This window comes from Camarhynchus parvulus, chromosome 14 (assembly GCF_901933205.1).
Source record: "Camarhynchus parvulus chromosome 14, STF_HiC, whole genome shotgun sequence".
In the NCBI taxonomy this organism is placed as follows: Eukaryota; Metazoa; Chordata; class Aves; order Passeriformes; family Thraupidae; genus Camarhynchus; species Camarhynchus parvulus.
In genome coordinates, this window is record NC_044584.1 from 4886624 (window position 1) to 4902600 (window position 15977).

The window sequence follows — 15977 nt, forward strand, 5'->3', positions numbered from 1 at the left end:
AGTCCAGGACTGGAACACAGCCAGGAATGCGTGTGTCCAGCACTGGGAGGGGTGGGGGGTGATCCCTTGAGCAAACCAGGCTGGGAAACTAAACCAGGATAGGAGGAAGGATTTATATTGAACTTTCCCAGGACATCAAGACCGCACTGATCAGACAAATATTTTATTTCCTGTATGACTCATAAACACTCGAACACAACGGACACCTGGTGTTCCCACACACCTGCACAGGTGAGGGCTGTCCCTCTGTCCTCTCACCTGTCCCTTCACAGTCCCACATTGTGCACATTGCACTTGTCTTCATCTCCCTGCTGGCAGCCATTCCCACAGCCACGCTTCCCACTCATGGACCAAGCAGGAGATGAAGTTCTCACAGTATAGTCCAGCTTATGAGGTGCCTCCCAGTTGGGTGGTGTAGTGTGTGGTGCCCTCCTTGCCTCAGGAGGGGCTGCAAGTCCCATTCCAGCTGTGCCCACCTGCCCTGGAAGCTCCAACTGAACTGCTTCAGTCTCCCCTGAGAGCCTCCCTGTCAGGGAATAAGCAAAACTCCTGGGGAGATGATGCCCCAAGACTTGTCAGCAGTCAAAAAGGGATTTATCAGGTGCATGGGGAAGGGTGAGACACCCCAGCATTCCTGCAGCCAGGGAAATTCTGCAGATGGCCAAAATGAAGGCAAATCTTGGGAACTTAAGCAGCATTCGGGCAAGAGAGAATGCAAATTAACTCTTTCCAGAGCTGGCAGCAGAATGAGTCAGAGCTTGAAGAGTCCAAGTGCTGACAGCCCCAAGGTTCAGGGAGGAGCTGGGATTCTGGGGTGCTCAGAAATAGCAACTGATTTTCAATACTTCGTATTTCATTCCCAGTACAGTCTTCAAAAATCCCACAATTCCTGTAGCTTCACATGAGGATTTGCAGAATATCATCCTTTGTCTGCTTCCACCAGGAGCTGGTATGGAAGGAGTCCAAAGAAAGGCTCTGCAGGGAAGTTCCCAACAGAGAAGCTTTGAAACAGCTCAAATCAAACCAAACACAGTGGGTTGGTCCTCTGGGAGCTTGTGCTGGGAATCCAGTGTCGTCCTCAGGGGCACCCAAAGCTCCTGGCAGGTTCAGTGCCAAGTCCACATGCAAGAAGCAGCCAGGCTGCGCCTCCCAATCCCTGTGTCCATGCAGGTGCAGGGATCAGCAGGCAGGGAACACAATTCCATGGCCCCAGTGTCCCTGCAGGGACACCCTGAGCCCAGCCCTACACGAACTCGGTGAAGTCATCCACGGAGGAGATCAGCCTCTTCCTCTGGCCCGTCTCATAGCTGGGAGGGGGGTCCTGGGGGATCTGGGGAGGGGGCTTTGTGGGGGCAGAGGGGTGCAGCTGCAGGGGAAGGCCAGGGCTCTGGTACTGTGTTTCTTCACGGAGCTGAAAGGCAACGGAGAGCAGGTGAGCTCCATTCTCTCCAAAATTCTTCCAAATCTCTATCTGGGCAGGGCAGGTTACCAGGACACTGTGGCAGTGCCACTCTGTCCAGGTATGGGACATCAGCAGGAATTTCCCCATGGAAAGGGGGGTCAGGCACTGGAAGGGGCTGTCCAGGGAGGTTTGGAGTCCCCAGCCCTGGAGGTGCCCAAGGAATTCCTGGACGTGGCAATCTCCAGGCTGGGGACAAGGTGGGCATTGGACACAGGTCGGACTCAATGGGTTTGGAGGGCTTTTCCAACATCAGTGATTCTGGGATTCCAGGATTAAGCTTCCCAAAGCCCTTACTGCCACTGAAACGGTTTGACATTGCCACACTTGGACTGGATGATCCTTAAGGTCCCTTCCAACCCAAACTCTGTGATTCCATGACCGGCTGGATTCTAAGCTCTGTACACACAGCCCTCCTCTCACTCAGCCAGTGCTGACAGCTGGTTTCACCTGCCTCAGCTGCAGGCAGAGGCTCAGCCAAGCCCAGTTCCACCCCCCAGAGCAGCTGCACTCACCCGGTGCCGCAGCCTCTTGATGTGGCGCAGCCTCGCGATCCATTTGGAGGGGTAGGTGTCCGTGGGGTTGGATCTGCTGTGGTGGACCTGGGAAGCCATCTGGGTTGGGAAGGGTGAGGAGAAGCAGGGAAAGAGAGGAGCCACATTAATGTAACCACAACAATAAAATTCATCAAATTTTTCAGAGCAGTTTGACAGCAACTGCAATCCAGCTCTGAGTTAGGACTGCTCAGGTGCCAACTCTGGCTTCAAGGTCAAGAAGAAAAGTTGTTTCTTTGCTTCAGCAGGCCCTGCCTGTTTCCTTGGAAGCTGGTGATGGGCCAAGGCAGCAGCTGGAAGCTCAGGGAGCTAGGGGTACTCACATTGGCGTGCAGGGCCATCTGACGGGCCACGAAGGGCAGATTCTTGTCAGAGATGATCTTGGCAACACTTGTGTCCACCAGACCCTCCATGTCTTTAGTTTAAAGAAATAAGAAAAAATTCTGGTAAGACAGTTGAGAAGCAAAAGATTGCCAGTAACTAAATATCCAAGTCAAATAAACCTGAGGAATTGTATCAACCAAGTCCCCACAGCTCCCGCTCCAGCAGAACCTGCTCTGCAGTTTAACCTGCTCTGGCTCTCAAATCCTGGCTGCTCCATAAAGATTTGGGGAGAGCCTACTGGGCTCTCACATGAACCAAGTGTGAGCCAGAAACACCTTTGGTAAAACACCTGCCCCAGCACTGCTGAAGCCTCCAGCATTCCCAAGACCTGTTGGAGGGAGGGATCTGCTCTGCTGCTGGCACTGGGTCCTGAGCTTGAACACAGCATGCGCAATCCAGAGAGGGTACATGAGCAGGGCAAACCCAGATCCAATGGGGCAAACTGGTTCCAGAGAGTTTCTCCTGGAAGTTTTAATTTCAAAGCACAAACCCCCAGCACAGCAAAGGCTGAGGAATTCATTCCCACCTTTCCGGCACTGCAGCGTCACCAGGTTACAGTCGTAGTCCAGGGGGGTGATGATCACATGCACAAAATTGAACTGCCCCTGAGGAGAAGCCAATGGACCAGTCAGAAACATTTCCCTGGCAGCATCATGGTCTGAGAATGCCATAAACACACAACAGTGAACCCATCACAGCCAACAGCTCCCCCCATAATCCCCACACAGCTGTTAGGGTAACACCCACACACACGAGGGTTACAACCCTGTGCTCCTGCTGTAACACACCCACGAGGAAAATCCCCTACCTTTATTGTGCCCAGTTTGAAATCCTCTCCAGAATCATTGTAAACAATGGAAACAAAATCATTCCCCAGGTGCCTCTTCTTGTCACAGCGGTATTTATCCAAATCCTTCGTGGGCATCAGAGTAGCAATGTGGAAAATGGCTGGAGAGGGAACACAGACATTCTTAGGCTGGGCTGGGAAAGCAGCAATGGTCACATGCCAGTAATAAAAATACAAACTCTGCTCCTCAATAGGTTTGTCCCCATTTGTGACAGCTGAATCCAGTCCCACTGGATGCTCCCACTGGAGCATGGAGTGAAGCAGCCAGTAGGAAGGACCACAGCAGCACAGGGAGGAGACCCTGGGTTAGGGAGGAAAGAGGCAAAAGAGCTTAAACCAGGACTCATCCTAATTGAGCTCTGCAGAGCCCCAGAGAGTGACCTGCAGCCACCCCATGGAACTGGACTCCATGTGATGAGCACAGAGCTGCGCTGAAAAATCTGACAAGTTCACCATATCCTGCTGGATCCTGGATGATTTCTGCTTGGTGCTGCAGGAGCTGGGGGACACTGCAGTGACACAAGCCATGGCCACAGCAGTGACACCCCCTGCTCCAAAATGCTCTTCAGAGAAACACAGCAATATTGACACCACCCTCAGTGAACAGCTTTTACAGCAGCTGGGGACAGCAGCTAAATCTCCAAACCAATCTCTGCCAGCCTTTAAAGAGCTGATAATTTCACAGATTTACAGAGCAGATCTTTTCACAGAGCACACTGTTTTATAGAGCAGACCATTATAAACTGGTGTGATGTATTTTTGTTAAGTAAGGCAGGTATGTTTCGGCCTGAGCTTTATCACATGGCTTGCAGAGCTACCAGAGAGAAGAGGAGGGGATCAGAGCCCAGCACATTCTCCTGGGAAGAAACAGTGCGGATGCAGGTCAGTTAAGGTGAGGAGACACAAACCATCCTTCCAGCTCACCTTGCATGATGTCATCGTGCCAGCAGTAGGTGAACTGTCCATCCTCCCCACAAACGTCCAGGCCACCCAGGTAGATCTTGTCTGGCTGGCAGTCCTTGAGCTCGATGAGCTTGCCCAGGCCCGTGAGGAACTCGGTGTAGCGGTAGGAGCCGTGCTCGTTGGACAGGATGGCGATCTCGTTGTTGCTCTGGGACAAAGGGACATGCCACATGTCACACTCAGTGCCAGCAGCACTGTACCAGCACCAGACCCCCTTCCTGCGATTAGGTGACTGCCCTTACAGAAGGGTTTCATTTTTAGCACAGGAAATTAAGGAAAAGGAATGCTGCAGGAGCAGGGAAAGCCCACAGCTGGAGCAGGGGAACCCCACAGCTGGAGAGGCTCCCAACACCCCACAAGGATTCAGGCCCCTGCACACACTCACCTGGCCCTCCCCAACGTAGAGCACTGCAATCTTGTGTGTGTCATAGGATGGGATCTGATCCAGGAGCTGCACTGACCTCTCAAATGTCTGCAACCAAAACAGAGACCCCCACCTGAGCAGCCTGGGAGGTGCCTCCCAACCCAACCATCCCAGCATTCTGCCAACTTTAAATAATCCCCTCCACAACCCCAACACAGAGATCTCCCACCTGTGGCACCGCTGGTAGGAAACACCTTTAAACTGCAGCACCTGAGCTGGATATTTGTAATTATCACCTGCATTCCAAGAAAATTATGAGGTTAAAAAAATTAAGGATATATACAACTCCTTGCCTACCTCATTTGGCAACAAGAGGGGTTTGTTGTTTTCATCACCAAAGAAGGGGGAGTGGTACAACTGTAAAAACACAAAGCTGAAGGAGAGAAGGAGGGAGAAGTCTGTTACCATAAAAATTAAGTCAGTTTTGATCTGTTGGAGGTAAGAACGTTATGTACAGCAGAAAAATGGGAGGAATTAAAATGCTAACAGGGTATTATTAATCTTTTAGAGACACTCTGAGTGCCTGGACTACCTGCAGTTTGCAACAGGCCCCTGTCAGAAAAACAATGCTGTGTCAAACAGCAGCAGCTACACAAATTCCCTGTTCAAAGGCAGGGAATGGAGGAGCAGGAATGCCCTCCACAGCTCTGGGGACATTTCTAGGCTCTCAGACACATGATTGTGCAGACATTTGCATTTTACCTGCCCTCAATCAGATGAAAATTGTCTCATCATGCAATTCTGGACAGCTAACAATATCCCAGGTTCAAAAAGCAACTATTACAGCCCTTCTTTTCCTTCCTCTTACAATTTTGCATGTCATATTTCTTGAAATGCAAAACTAGTAATCCACCCAGCTCACAGCAAAATTAACTCTGGGTAACCTGTGGTCAAACTGCAGCCCCTAATTAAGTACATTAAGTACAGGAGGAAACTACCCATCTATTTCTTTCACCATTTAGGAGCTCTGTCTCCTAATTCCTAAGTTCATTCAGTGGTGGTGTGCTCAACAGGTCTGTATCAGCTCCTGAATAAAGGAGGAGCTTTAATCAGACAGGCACAGGAGTGGCATTCAGGTGGCATGGGTTCAGCTCTCCACTTAGCTCCATATACCACAAATTTTTAGAGTCACAAAAGCGTTTTTGGAGAATAATTTGTTTGTAAGAGGTAATGATTTGCATAATTAATTTTTTAATGGGATGCCGTGCAGCCCCCCCCCCCGCCAAAAGAGCCGTGATGGAGCAGCTCAGGGGCTCTGCACCCACCTGGGGTTTATCCCAGGGACTTTCTCCGTGTTGGACGCTGCTGCCCTGCCCTTGAAGGCGTCTCTGTCGATCCTCTTGCCCCTCCTGGACGGGGCAGAGTCGGAGATGGTGTAGCCCCGCGGCCGGTGGCCCGAGGGCGAGCGGGGCGAGGTGGCAGCCGCGGCGCCAGCGCCCTGCCCGGCGGCCCTGCCGTCCTCGCCGCGGCCCAGCCAGCCGCCCAGCCCTTCCCCTTCCAGGTTCCCCGACTGCGATTTGGATTTCACTTCCGTGCTCAGCCTCCGCGGCACCTCCCGCCCGTTGGCGTCCTTGAGCACCTCCTGCAGCGTCTGCAGCTCCGGGGAGGAGCTGGACTTGCTGAGGGGCTGTGAGGGCTGGAAGGAGAGCTCCTCCAGCGCCCGGCCCTCCTCACGCCCGATCGGGATCCCGCCCTCCGACAGCTCCTCCGACCTCAGCGACTTCTCCTCCTGGCTGGACGTCGAGGAGGACTGGGAAAAAAAAAAAGAAAAAAAATTAAAATTAAAAAAAAAAGAAAATATTAACAATATTTTCTTAACAATAATTAAGTTCTCATGGAATCAGAGAATCCCAGAATGGTTTGGGTTGGCACAGACCTGAATGCTCATCCCATGTTTGAAAAATGCGTATTTTACGATTGGCTTTTCGCAAACATTAAAATGAATATTATAGGTGTTGTGTTACAAAGTAATGCTGTATTAATTCTCTTAAGTAGTGTGTTAAATATAGTTTTGGGTTATGAAGAAATGTTAAAATAGAAACTATGCTATGTAGGATACTTTTTTTTAGGAAGGACTCACAGTGATATAGCAGCCACAGGACACCTAAATCTTTCAGAGAAAAAGAATTTATTGCCATCTTATTAAAAGAAACGAACTTCTTCCTGCCTCGAAGGCGCTGTTAAGATTCAGAGGAAGAAGTTGATGATGACCAGACAGAATCCTGTGCTTGAATGGAATTTATGCATCATGTATGAAGTGTATGAATATGCAACAGGCTGTTGTTTTTAAGGGTTAATCCTTTAACGGGTGTCCTTTTTCAGGCTTGTGCCTTTGTCTCTATTGTCTCATATTGTCCTAATTCAAATTGTCCACATTATTATTACTCTAATTGTATTACTATTTTTACAACCATTTTATTACTATTAAACTTTTAAAATTTGTAAAAAAAGTGATTGGCATTTTTCACACCATGGTTGCTCCAAGTCCCAGTGTCCAACCTGGCCTTGGGCACTGCCAGGGATCCATGGCAGCCACAGCTGCTCTGGGCACCCTGTGCCAGGGCCTGCCCACCCTCACGGGGAACAATTCCCTCCTTTTCCTGACAGCCAGAATAAAAGCCGACAGCAGCAAGGCTCAAGGCACCCCAACTCTTCCAAGGAAAGGTGAGCAGGAAGGAGTACAAAGCAATGTGGATCAAGGTTTTCCCCTGAATGCCCCCAGTGCCATCAGCGAGCAGTTTCTGAGGGAGCCATGAGGGAGTCCACGGCCAATCCCACCCAGGGTGTCACCCCCTGCTCCTGTCCTTACCCTGCTGTACGAGTCCTGGGCTTTTCCAAACCTCTCCTCGCTCAGCACGTGCTCAGAACACGAGGTGTCCACGTCCTCGCTCTCGGGGGACTCGGCGGGGGACTCGGCCTCCCTGAGCTCCATGTCGCCCGGGCTGCCCTCCTCCAGCACCACGGCCGATTCTAGGGAGACACGGGCACGGCAGCTGAGGAGAGGGGACACGGGGACGGGCCCCCATCTCTCCTCTCCTCTCAAGTACCAGCCTTTTCCCTACGGGATCTCAACGGAAGGCCATGCCCAGTGAGTGCCCTGGCATCTCTTGGCACGTCAGACTCTCTCCTGGCTGCCCTTTTTGCAGGGAATAAATCACCTCTCCCTCACAGCCTGCCTTGGGCCAAGGAAGTGCTGCTGTTTTTTCCAATTTGTTGCTGATGGACAACAGGGCACGGGATGAGGAAACGGGACCTTGGACGTGGGTTACCAGGACAGACAGGAACCACAGAGATGTAGGAAAGTACGGGATAAAAGCTCACTGGAGACATCAAAGGGAGCTTTTCTTGTACTGAAATACAACGCTCCCGAGCCTTGAGGCCTACAAGGAGACGAGAAATTTTCCTAGGAGCCATTTCCTTGCAGTTTGGCAGCTTTCCTAGAACATCTCGTGAGAAGCAGAACAATTCAGCCCTGAACATGTGGAAGGACGAGAGCAGGGGTGACAGGGGCACCGGTGGCATCTGCTCAGACACACAGGGAGTGGAACCACACTGACAAAAAAGCTCCGTGGAAGCCCTGCCTACGTGGAGGATTTAACCTTGGATCTGCTCCAGGCACTGACCACAGGGATGAGTCTGACCAAAGGCTCCTCCTGGCCTTGCTTTTTGTCCTGAGGAAAAGGCTGGAGAACAGGAGGCTTCCCATTATGCACACAAGGGACTGGAAGACCAATCTGAAAGGCCAAGATTTGTTTTCCAAAATAATAACAGTAAAAGTAATAAAACCAAAAATTAGCACACACAAAAAATATAAAGAAAATCAGCAAAATTTAAAAAAAAATATACAAAGAAAAAAAATCACTAAAGCAGCTTTTCCTGGATTGATTTCAGCTCGCAGGACCAAAGTTATTTCAAAGAAGCAATTAATAGTTAGCATTGCACACACAAACCTTCTAAAAATACAAAACAAACCAAAAGGAACCAAAACAACGTGCTGATCTGGTTAGCTGTCCAAGCCAGAACACACCTGCAGATACCCAGTGCTGCCAAGCTCCCCTCCTACACCGCTGCCAAGACTGCTGGTGCTTTGAAACAACCCAAGCACTAATTATTCCTTAGGTGGGAAGAGAATAACAGGAACAGGGGGAAGTACAGAAAAATATTGAACTGCAGCAGCTTTGTGTTGCTTTGAGAGGCCTCTGACAGCAGCCAGCAGCAGCTCAGAACACCCCACTGCTCTGCTGGGAGCTTTCCAGTGAAGGAAAGAGGCAGAAAGACATTTGAACCCTCTAATTAAAATCACAAAGCATTGCAGGTTATCAAAGCAATGCAGGTGTTGTGCTCATAAGGTGTGTAATTTGATCTCCACTTCATTTAATTATGAAATAAATTTTACTGAAGTGGAGAAAGATTTTATGTTATTATAGAGCTTCTAAAAGGTGAAATTTAGCAGGTTTTCTTGCTGAAATATATTTCTTTTTTATTTAAAAAGCTCTTAACCAGGCTCCATGCTGGCTGAACGTTATCCCTATATGAAATATATACATATTATAAGCTGCTTTTATCTTTCTGTGCCCAATTCTGGGCTGAGCAGCTCCAAGGGAGCCTGTCCTGCAGCACACGCTGCTCTCCTCACAGCTGGGAGCTTTTCCACTGGGCACAACACAAAGCCAATTGGAAAATGAAGCTGCAAATGAAGGATTAATTAATCCAGCCACGTTTTGACAGGTCATTTAACACTGGCCTCATGACTCACAAGCCACCCCAGCTAAAAGCAAAGTTGCTTTGAGGAACTGTCTGCACTTGCAAATGTTGGATCTGGCTTGGACTTCTTCATGCTAGTCAAGATCCCATTTGTTGAGAGTGATGAGACTGGGGACAGACAGGAGACATGGAAGGGGAAAATGAGGGATGAGGGATACATTTTCTATGAATCAGAGGTGTTCTTCTATGGCAATACTGTTTGGTTGGTTTTTTCCTTAAAGATATATAAATATACCTGCCCAGGATATGCTCCTGTGCAACTTCCCTTGACAACTGGACTGGTACATGGAAGAGAAAGAGGCCACTGCAAAGGGAAATCAAGTGAGCAGCTACATCAAAAGGAAGGAGAGACTATATGAAAAAAATATAAAAAAATTAAAAAAGCACAGAGTTTAAAATGTAACCAAGAGCCTAGTTTAAAACAAACAAATAAATAAATGAAACAAAGGAAAGAACAAGCTGGGATAAGCTCACCAGATGCCAAAGGGATACTTTAAGGGCACAAGGTCTCAACACGAATAAGGAGGAATAAACACATCCAACAGTGCAGGCTCCAACTGCTCCCTTTGCAGAATGCATTTTGTGAGGCTTAGGAACAGAAAATCCCTTCCTGGTATCCCAGCACACACAGGAAACCAGGCTGAGCCTTTCCTGACCTGCACAAGGTCACTTTCAAACCCACAGAAGAGTCTGAAAAATCTGGGTAAAGACCCACAGAGGTTTAACCTCTAAAGGGGCAGAACAGGCACATGACAGCAGCACAGCAAAACTTCTTCCAGTCACTGCCCAGCCATCTCCAGCAAGTCTGGTTAACAAGGATGGGGCCAAAGTGACTCCCAGACTGGCACAGGAGTGGCATTCAGCTGGCATGGGTTCAGCTCTCCACTTAGCTCCATATACCACAAATTTTTAGAGTCACAAAAGTGTTTATGGAGAATAATTTGTTTGTTTGTAAGAGGTGATAATTTGATTTTGGCTCCAATTTTGTGTTTATACGTTCTGAAAAACTAAAACACACCCTGCCCTCTTAAAAGAAAGCTGAAAACTGGCATTTTTACCAGATTTCTGGACAATCCATCCCATTTTCCCCAGCAAAGCCTGGTCTGCTGGTACCACTGCTCAATTCTAATGGTGCCTGCAGTGCTCAGAACCCCAGTGTTGGATATCACTGGTAAGAGCTCGAGCAGGGACTGCAGAAAGCTTTAAAAACTGCAGCTGTTGGTCAACACCACTCTCCCAACATTAACAAGTTTTTAAGAGGAACTAGCACCACATTAAATAGAGTGAAAATCCTTGTGTTAAAATCGAGCCAGCAAATGAAACTCGAGTGGTTCAACTGCAGGCTGAACAGTCCTTTTCAGAGGTGGGTAAATCCAAGAGGATTTGCATTCTGCTGTAAAAGCCAGAGGCAGCCCACTCCTCCAGGCTGGCAGGGGCTGGCACAGGCCATGCCCCAGGAACCTGCAGCTCTGAGTGCCTGACACAGACTCCCAAACTGAAGACAAATGGAAATGGAAACACTGCATGGAAAGATCCATCCACAAGTGGGATGCCCAGATCAGCCCCAAACAAGTGGGAGAGGGAACAGATCCATGACTTTGTTCATTTTCATTTGGGGAACACACCAACCACACGACTCCTCCAAAGCAGCTCCATTACTCCCCCGTCCTCCTGTTCCCCCACGCGCCAGCAGGAGCAAAGAGGAAGGGAATTTTCCACTTCTAGGGACAAGAACTGACTCCCTTTCTCAGTGCTGGCCCCCCTGACACTCCCAGCTGCTCTGGCAGCCCTGCAGGGACCCAGCAGAGCCCGGAGCTGTCCCGCCCTGCCAGCAGCCCCCACCTGTGTTGGAGCGCTGCAGCAGCGAGGGCTTGGCCGTGCCCGTGGCCAGGCTGGAGGAGGGCACGGACAGGGATTTGTACAGAGCCGTCTCCCGGTGCTCCTTGAAGCGTTCTGCAGCCATCAGGGCGTTGGAGAGCTCCTGCAGGGGCATGTTGTTGATGTCAGAGGAGAAGGGGCTCAGCGGGTTCTCCAGGCTCATCAGCCAGCTCGTGTTGCCTGCACCAGACAAGGGGGGAAGTGGTCAGTACTCCCAGCTCTCCCACAGCTTACAGCTCCTGTTGGAAATGCTCACATTGTTTTGGAATTTGCAAGTAAAAAATCCAAATGGAGCAAGTGCTCAGTTCTTCAGCATGACGACTCGATTAATTTGCTACTCCCAGTGCTCTGCACTTCACCCCAAGCTCCTCAAAACCCACCCCTGGTAACTCACTGCTACAGCAGATTCCCAAAGCCATCCAAAACACTCAGGTGTCCTAATTAACACCAGGTTAATTAGAATGGCTAACCAGGTCAGTTATTTTCTCATGAAATAGCTTTCAGTTGAAGCAGATAACTCCTGTTAATCTTGTGGAACACATTGGTGTTCAAGCATTTTGACCTTGAACACGCTGTCATTTCTTCCCTAAGAGCAAACACAACTGAGCTGCCCAGACTTGTGGCTGCCCCTGGATCCCTGGCAGTGTCCCAGGCCAGGCTGGACAGGGCTTGGAGCACCCTGGGACAAGGAGAGGTGTCCCTGCCATGGCAGGGGTGGCACTGGGTGGACTTTAAGGTCCCTTCCATCCCAACCCATCCCATGGTTCTACAGTTTCAAAAGGCAGTAAGCCATGAACAGATTCATTTACAACTAAATATGGATTTTTCTCCTTCCCCCAGGCTCTGGTCTCTCCCCAGGATCCCACCCCACACTCAGGTACCCACCTGTGGGCCTGCGCACCAGGATCTCTGCCCAGCCCTGGGTCAGCAGTGGCACATAGGCAGCCAAGTTGGCTTTTTCCTTCTGCAGGGCTGTCTGTGGAGCAGGACTGGCCTTCTCTGGGCGGGCTGCAGCAGCAGGAGGGCCCTGTGTCCCTTGGGAAGTTGAGCCACTGGGAAAATGGGAGGCTGAGCTGTCTAAGGCACCAACACGTAAGGCATGACCACCTGGCAGGACAGACACAATCCAAGGGAGAGACAGGCTTAGTTAGCCCCAAAAATATCTCAGGAATGAGGCTTTTAACCTCTTCTAGCAGCTGCATACACAATATACTGGTTTTATTTCCCTTGTCATTACAATTATTATTGTTACTATTATTTCATTTTAATTATAAAACTTGCTCTTCTCTCAATCCACACATTTTCTTACTTTTCCCCTTCCAATTCTCTCCATCTCCCTGTGGGAGACAAAGTGAGCACCTGGGTGAGGCTTAGCTGCCAGCAGGGTTAAACCATGAAGAAAATTTGATGTTCCATTTGTTCTTTATAAACCAGATTATGTGGTCACCAAAGCTCTCCTGCAAAGAGAGGGAAGCAGGAGGAGCCCCACCACACCTGAAGCCAACAGGTCCTGCTACCTGGCCCTCATTAAACACCAGAGAGCTCCAGATCTCCCATTAGCACAGACACAGGAGGCACCAAGACCTTCAAGCTGTGGCAGGGAGAGCCCAGGATGGGAACTCACCCGACATGGATCGGACTCTGTTGCGGGAGCTCCTGCAAACCTGCTGCCCAGGCTGGGATTCCAGCTTGGCTGGAGCCTCCTTGGTCTGTCTCACTTGCAAAACAGGGTCTGAGCTGTAGGAAAGGAGAAATTGCTGATGTTGAGGGAGGAATTAGCCATGCTGGACAAATAAAACATTCCTCTTTTGCTACAAAGATGTAGCAGCGGTTTAGGTGACTTTGTCAGCTGGAGATTTCCAGAAATGGGAACAACACCTACCTTGATTCTGGGGTGCTCTGGAATTCTCCAGAGTCCAGGCCAAGCAGGGACCTTGTCCCTGTTCCTACACTTGTAGTGATGGTCACCAGCTTGTTACCAACCAGCCAGGTCTTGGTCCTTCCTCCAGCCAGCAGAAACTCCCCCACGGGAGACCTGGGAACACATTTGGGATGAACATTTCTCAGGAGGCAGAGAACAGAGCTGCTGCCATTACCCATGCAGGAGGTGCTGCCTGCTCTCCTTCTGTACCCACCATTTGTGCCACCCCCCTTGGCTGCCCACATCCCCGTTATCCATCAGGATGATGCATGAGCTGCTGCAGCACACGGGGATTATCCTACAAGGACGTGGAGCAAAGCCCTGCTCCCACACCTTCACAGCATCTCCTCCAGACAGGCCCTGGCTGAGGCAAAGGTGGCTTCTCTCCAGTGGATTTGATAGAACCACAGAAGGGTTTGGGCTGAGAGGAACCCTAAAGTCCATCCAGTGCCACCCCCTGCCATGGCAGGGACACCTTCCACCATCCCAGACTGCTGCAAGCACCATTCAACTGGCCTGGAACACTTCCAAGGATGGGGCATCCTCTGGGAAATCCATTCCAGGGTCTCACCACCCCCAAAGTGAACAATTCCTTCCCAATATCCCAGCTATTCCTGCCCTCTGGCAGTAGGAACCCATTCCCCGTGTCCTGTTCCCTCCACCCCTTGTCCCCAGTCCCTCTCTGGCTCTCCTGGAGCCCCTTTAGGGGCCCTGACACCTCACCACAGCCTTCCCATCTCCAGTCTTCCCTCATCTCCTCCTTTTTAGCCGAGATTTTAGCAGTGAGGAGAAGCTTCAGAGCCTGAACCTGCCAGAATCCCAACATTTTCCCACCAAGAAAGTGAAGCATGAACCTGAATCCCACCCGTGTGTCCCTGACTGACCTCTTGGGCACAGCGGTGAAGTTGGAGAAGACGTATCGAGCCATCATGTCCAGGCAGGTCTCTGTCAGCTCCAGGTGCAGGTTTTTCAAGTTGTCATCAGCCTGAGCCATGGAGTTTTCATCTGCAGAGCCCAGGCTGGAGCTGGTGATGGACGTTTGGATGCGGCTGGAAGAGAAAGCCCCCAGGTGCCCGATGAGATGGCACCACGTCCCTGTCCCCACAGGTGGTGGGATGCAGCCCCTGCTGTGCATGCACGTGCCAGCCAGCACACCCAGGCCTTGGGAAACAGATTTTGGGATCAGCCTTGTGCTGTGCTTCCCAGGCTGTCCTTGCAGCAAGTGGATTTTCTCTGGAGAGCCTCCAGGGCCAGCTGGCCAGGCCAGCGCTCTCTGACGTTGGTGGCCCATGGGCAAGTGCACCAAGCAAGGAGAGAGTGGCAGCTTTGAGCTCCTAATCTATGCTGAGGGCAAGCATCCCATGACCAGCACCAGCTTCCCAGGCAGCAGGTTGCCCATGAGCCAGAAACTGGGGCACTCCAGACTTCACTTTATAATCCTATGGTTTGCTGTTTTCTCTGTTGCATCTCTTCCGTATATTGGTTTTTTCCCCTCCAATTCAATAGCTACGTAAAACCTAATTTAACTTGAAATAGGAAAAAACATTGCACTCTGAACAGGAAATTGGCACAAGAATAGAGAGAAGGTCTGCCTTCCAATCAGCCAAATCAGCGAAGCAGTTTAAAACCGTTTCTGTTTTAGGCTGGACTGCAATATTTTATAAAGACATTCTTTATATCATTCTAATACAAACTAAGCTGAGGCACAGCCAAAATTGTTATCATATGGCAACTTATTTGACTTCATTAAGGGCAATTATCTGAACTTTTTGTTGCTACCATTTACATGGAAAGGCAAGAGAAGAAAATCACCTTGTGATTAATGGGGAAATCAGAGAATCCTGGAAGGGTTTGGGCTGGAAGGGACCTCAAAGCCCATCCAGTGCCACCCCTGCCATGGCAGGGACACCTTTCACTGTCCCAGGGTGCTCCAAGATCTGTCCAGCCTGGCCTGGGACACTGCCAGGGATCCAGGGGCAGCCAGAGCTGCTCTGGGCACCTGTGCCAGGGCCTGCCCACCCTCCCAGGGAAGGATTTCTCCCATTACATGAAGTGTCAGAACTAGAACTGCAATTCAGTCACTTCAGCCTCTCTCCCCCAAACACCACAAAGAGCCAAAATAAAAAAAACAAAAACCAAATCAAGTTCCACTGACAGCAATCTTACAGGTTAAGGCACAAATCTTCAGGTTCAGCAGTTTAACACTCAAGATAAGTGATCCAGAAATATGTTTTAAAAGCTGGCATCAATTATTTCACATCTTTCATTGGAGCAGATCAATGCTTGCCATCAAAACCTGTCAGTCAGTCAAATCAATCTCTGAAATAAAATATTGTTTTCCTTAGTTGTGAAAGCAACAATTCATATGGGCTGAGCACAGCCCTCAGTGCTCTCTGGAAAGACAAATCCAGGTTTTTCATGGCATCATTCTTGAGACCATGACACTTCACCAGCTCCTTCAGAAGAACAAATCCTAAACTGAGGCTGGAACTAGACTGGAAGGAGGGCTCTCCATGACTTTGCAGAGCTTCCAGAGCCTCTCCTGAATCAAACCCCTGCTTGAGAGGCTCAAGTTTTAGCGAGCTCTATCCAGGATTCTCACTTGTGCAGAATGCAACCTTTTTCCTTTTTCTGTGTGTGGGTTTGTTTGGGTTTTTTCCCCCCCTCACTACCTTGGCTTTGAAAACAGAATCTTTGATTGCCAAAGCACCAGAGAATGTGGCAAGGCGAGCACAGACACCCAGGGTGTGACGTGGCCTTGGGAAGCCTCGGGATGCCTTCCC

General features: G+C 49.9%; 1 protein-coding gene across 6 annotated transcripts in view; it reads right to left on the bottom strand.

Moving 5' to 3' along the window:
* Positions 1–143: 143 nt before the first annotated feature.
* Positions 144–15977, bottom strand: part of TSC2 (TSC complex subunit 2) — a 32893-nt gene continuing 17059 nt past the window's right edge. For 3 of the 6 annotated variants that reach the window (XM_030958041.1, XM_030958038.1, XM_030958037.1), the window contains 16 exons: positions 14079–14243; positions 13156–13308; positions 12898–13010; positions 12159–12380; positions 11238–11453; positions 9631–9699; positions 7441–7601; positions 5897–6381; positions 4929–5004; positions 4593–4679; positions 4169–4355; positions 3206–3345; positions 2924–3002; positions 2337–2428; positions 1975–2073; positions 144–1411 (listed from right to left, as the gene is read on the bottom strand). In XM_030958041.1, coding sequence (XP_030813901.1) covers positions 1244–1411; positions 1975–2073; positions 2337–2428; positions 2924–3002; positions 3206–3345; positions 4169–4355; positions 4593–4679; positions 4929–5004; positions 5897–6381; positions 7441–7601; positions 9631–9699; positions 11238–11453; positions 12159–12380; positions 12898–13010; positions 13156–13308; positions 14079–14243 — 2512 coding nt within the window. In that variant the 3' untranslated portion in view covers positions 144–1243. The remainder of the gene's footprint in view (positions 1412–1974; positions 2074–2336; positions 2429–2923; positions 3003–3205; positions 3346–4168; positions 4356–4592; positions 4680–4928; positions 5005–5896; positions 6382–7440; positions 7602–9630; positions 9700–11237; positions 11454–12158; positions 12381–12897; positions 13011–13155; positions 13309–14078; positions 14244–15977) is intronic. The other 3 variants (XM_030958042.1, XM_030958040.1, XM_030958039.1) reach the window with 1 other exon arrangement.